Source organism: Tenebrio molitor, chromosome 6 (genome assembly GCF_963966145.1).
Source record: "Tenebrio molitor chromosome 6, icTenMoli1.1, whole genome shotgun sequence".
Classification (NCBI taxonomy): domain Eukaryota; kingdom Metazoa; phylum Arthropoda; class Insecta; order Coleoptera; family Tenebrionidae; genus Tenebrio; species Tenebrio molitor.
The window spans coordinates 15,744,170-15,748,775 of record NC_091051.1 but is presented as its reverse complement, the minus strand read 5'-3'; the positions used below and the strand labels follow the sequence as shown (position 1 = coordinate 15,748,775).

The 4,606-nt window shown below is 37.1% G+C and overlaps 1 protein-coding gene across 1 annotated transcript; it reads left to right on the top strand.

Moving 5' to 3' along the window:
- The first annotated feature begins 1,070 nt into the window (after nt 1-1,070).
- On the top strand, nt 1,071-3,213 carry LOC138133318 (arylsulfatase B-like). The gene is made up of 6 exons (XM_069051191.1): nt 1,071-1,365; nt 1,418-1,754; nt 1,802-2,408; nt 2,513-2,655; nt 2,706-2,979; nt 3,031-3,213. The coding sequence occupies exons 1-6, from the start codon at nt 1,264-1,266 to the stop codon at nt 3,194-3,196; spliced, it is 1,629 nt and encodes a 542-aa protein (XP_068907292.1). The 5' UTR covers nt 1,071-1,263; the 3' UTR covers nt 3,197-3,213.
- Nucleotides 3,214-4,606: the final 1,393 nt, after the last annotated feature.

Here is a 4,606-nt window from a genome sequence, read left to right as displayed (position 1 = left end):
CGCGTACTGTTGCACAAAAATATAATTTCTTCTTAAATATTCACTTTCTTATAACGCACTGTTTAAATTATTACTTTAGTGTCAATATGAATGTTGTAGGAAAAAAATCTCACTTCCTTACGTTTTACCACAGCTAAAAGCTCCTATTGTTTTGAGATTTGATTTTTTTTTGCATCTACATGACGTCTCTTAGTGAACGTACAGTCACGACCACGGAATTTCGTCAGTCGTTGTTATTCAACTGACATTATCTGTAAAACAGGTTTTACATATTTATAACCCCACATTGGAATTTTTAACATGGATGTCATGTTGTATTTTGATTTTTATTGTGCGTGACAGAATTTCTGTCACAAAATTTTTGAATGTCAGTCATAATGACAATAAAGCTTAGGCTACACAAGTTTTTTCGAATTGACAGTAAAATAACTGACGAAATTCCGTGTCCGTGTGTATTCTAAATGGACGAACCTTGATTCAACTGACCGAATAATAACCACTTAAGAAACAAAAAATACATGTTTGTTATTCTTTAAAAAATTAATTACGCTTCTTGATAAAAGATTAATCTCATTACTCAGTTATTCACTGTCGCTGCGATTATGCCTCTTCCAAAAAGTTACGAAATGACAACAAATAATTTAAAGTGATGATTGTAAATTCAAGGTAATTGTGTTAAACTTTGAACAAGAGCGTCTCTTTCAATCCCCTCCTCATAATTCCACTCAACGGTGTGCTGCATTTTTGGTATTCGGTTTACATTAATAATAATTAATACATTCACATGTTACGCACAATTCTTTACATTTCTTTCCTCCAATGTTACACATAACAAATCAATGCCCGAGGTGCGGTGTCTTTTAACGAACACTCAACCAACACCTGTACATGCATAATTTGCTTTAAAACATATTTGTACCGCTTGTGAATTGATACCTCTCGAAACGCGCAATAATAAAACACTAAACTTGAGAGTTAAATTTATCAACGAAGCCTATCTCTTTTACTTCTACAAGTATTTACCAAAAAAACACAAAAGTTTAATTTCTGATTAGAGTACAGTTATCACGCTGCTTTTTACATTAATTTTGATTTAGAATAAAGGTCAAGATTTTCTCCAGTGAAAACTGAAAAGTGGGATTTTAACTTATCCAGTCAAAACTCGCAGATCGATCGTATACCCCGCTTTTTCTGCATCACACACCGAATCTCTCCAAAGGATAACAGATTGTCTGGTGTGTGTGTGATCAGTATCACAAAGAAATGAACAAACTTCTAGTTTTGTTCCTGCTGGTGACATCATGTTCAGCATCAGAGTCAACTGTCAACAGACCGCACATTGTATTTATCTTAGCCGATGATTTGGTAAGTACAGTTATTCGATTCAGATGTATTTATTTATCTTCCACACTTGCAGGGGTGGAATGACGTCGCTTTCCACGGATCGGGTCAAATTCCGACCCCTAACATCGACGCTCTAGCGTACTCAGGCGTGATCATGAACAACTACTACGTCCCACCAGTTTGTACTCCTTCTAGGAGTGCCCTAATGACCGGAAAATACCCCATTCATACTGGAATGCAACACGCCGTATTGTTTGGAGGTGAGGCTAGAGGATTACCACTCGCAGAAAAACTCTTACCTGAATATTTGAAAGAACTGGGATACACTAACAGAATCGTGGGCAAATGGCACTTAGGATGGTACACAAAAGAGTACACCCCGACCTATCGAGGATTCGATTCGCATTTAGGTGAAGAGTGAAAAGTTTCGAAACAAAATGTAAACTCAATTTTGTAGGTTACTGGACTGGCCATCAAGACTACTTTGACCACACAGCTGTAGAGGGTACTAATTGGGGTCTCGACATGAGACGTAACATGGAAGTGGCTTATGATCTCCACGGAAGTTACTCTACGGATGTATTTGCGAAAGAAGCAGTGAACGTTATTAACAGTCACAACTCGAGTACTCCTCTGTTCTTGTATTTGGCTCATGCTGCAGTACATTCCGGCAATCCGTATAACCCTCTACCCGCCCCTGACGAGACTGTCGAGAAGTTTGATTATATTACGGATTACAAAAGACAAAGATTTGCGGCGATAATGTCCAAATTAGACGATTCAGTCGGTGCTGTTGTGAATGCGCTTGCCGAAAGAAACATGTTGGAAAATTCGATCATCATATTCTCGACCGATAATGGAGGTGCTGAGGCAGGATTCAACTTGAACCACGCTTCCAATTATCCTTTGAAAGGAGGGAAGAACACTCTGTGGGAGGGTGGAGTGCGAGGAGCCGGCTTGTTGTGGAGTCCACTCATCAAACAACCTCAAAGAGTGGCCAGGCAATTTGTGCACATTAGTGACTGGTTGCCAACACTTCTGAGTATTGCAGGAGGAAATGTAAGGTGTGTAAATAAAATGTTCCACTGCAACTTTTGCATAACACACACTGTGTCATCAAATGATTTCAATTCTTTTCTATCTAAAAAAATCTCATACGTTTATTTAGTCAATTGGAGAATATTGATGGAGTAGACCAATGGCAGTCCTTGTCGGAAGACTTAGCCTCGACCCGGACTGCGATTTTGCACAACATCGACGACATTTACGGCAATGCTGCGTTGACCGTTGGTACATGGAAACTAGTGAAAGGTTACCATTTCATCTCGGTTTAAAAAACCTGCAAATAATCTTACTTGCAGGAACGACGGACAATGGGGCGTGGGACAACTGGTACGGACCGTCTGGACGAGACTACGACTATAACGCCACTCTGGTCATAGATTCTGTGACCGGACAAGCATTAAAGTCAATTAATATATCTTTGACTCCAGAAATGATAGAAGTATTACGTAACTTTTCGACAATAAGTTGTTCGAATAGCAACATAAAAGACGTTACATGCAAGCCGGTTGAGGCATCCTGTTTGTTCAATATTGCTGAAGATCCTTGTGAAATGAACAATCTTGCCGATGAGTTGGTGCTGTGAAATTTGTTACTGATGATGAAATAATTGTGGTTTTGTAGGTACCCCGAGATTTTGAAAAGCCTGGAGGAAACTCTAATCAAATTCAATAATACGGCTGTTCTGCCTGGAAATTTACCACTTGATCACAGAGGGGATCCCAAATATTGGAATTACACTTGGACCAATTTTGGCGATTATATAAACGAGGACAGTTTCCATTTTTAAATAAACACTGACAATTTTCTCTTTCTATTAATTTCTGTTATTTGATTATTATCTAACAATTAATCAATAATATCTTCGCAATTTCTTTAATTTCCATATCTTCATTCATTTTATTAAACAATATAAAAATAAATAAAACACGGACTTTTGACCAGGGACCAATAACACGACTCCAAATCCAAAACAAAAACAAACGAGCACCTACAATCAGTACAATCTACACTTGTAAACGATCACCGGTGCGTGGCGTGCGTGCGTATTAGATGACATGTAAAATGCTATTTGGAGACGTGTAAGGATTATAAAAAGACAAAAACATTCAATGAATTGGCTTCAGAAAGTTTAAATATTTGCCCAGGTAGGGATTTCAAAAATCTTTTAATCAGTAATAGACTTGCAATAATTTAAAATGTACTTTAAAAATATTTTTCACTAACATAATTTTGTAGGCAACCCTTTCCAATAGTGCTGCTAATGTACCGAGCCCGACGGAAACATTCTCTGTCACCGCAAATAGTCCTTTGCCTGCTTAAATCTCCATTTTCTTTTCCTTCGTCTACTTCCAATGTTGTGGGTATTATAACAAGTACTGAATTCCGTGAATTCATACTCACATCTCCATAAATTTCGTTGTATTTAAGAATAGGTATATTAGGAATGATTATCTATGTAATTAATATGCTTAACTAACCGAAAATTTCGATTAAAATGTAGTAACCATGTCTTTATCCGACAAAGTGACAACACAATGACAGAAAGCCAAGTTTCAAACCGCATGGTTCCGAACTCAAATCGCCCGTTCGCTAGCGCCAAACGGCTTACAAGTGCATAATGGTATTTTGCTCAAATGAACAGGCCGGAGAGAGCCAAGCGTCTCGACTATTTAGAAGGTCGTGATACGAACCTTTGTATATCCCGTGTATATTCGAATATACCGAGTGACTATAAATGATTGAAAGAAAATAGTGGATTGGCAACACTGATGCAGTTGGTAGTGCAAGTCTTGTCGTGCATTATCTGTCAGTCATTTCTATTTAGGTTAGGTTAAGTCACGAAGTACATTGTCGATTTAGATTTTTTTGACGTTTGTTTCAATTTTAAAAATTACGTGTGTCATGCCAACGATGTCGCCAACTAAAGATTTCAAATGTGTTACCAACATAACAAAATAATTTTCAATCATTTATAGTCACTCGGTATAATCTATTCCATCTTTAAAAAAAAGATTGGTTGCCATGCTTTAATTTTGTTAAATTGGCAGTACTGAGGAAAGCAGTAGTTATATTTCATTTCATTTTGGTTGTAAATCTTTTGTAACTAAATTTGAAGTGCTATGTTGCAAGATGATTCTAAAACAAAAAGTAAATAAAGTTGTCAATAAATGTCATTTTGACGTTTTTCCAATTTATT

Coding starts and splice junctions, on each gene's coding strand:
- LOC138133318 (XM_069051191.1), top strand. CDS start 1,264: ATGAACAAACTTCTAGTTTTGTTCCTGCTGGTGACATCATGTTCAGCA. Junction 1,366..1,417: donor TTATCTTAGCCGATGATTTG/GTAAGTACAGTT, acceptor CCACACTTGCAG/GGGTGGAATGACGTCGCTTT. Junction 2,409..2,512: donor ATTGCAGGAGGAAATGTAAG/GTGTGTAAATAA, acceptor ACGTTTATTTAG/TCAATTGGAGAATATTGATG.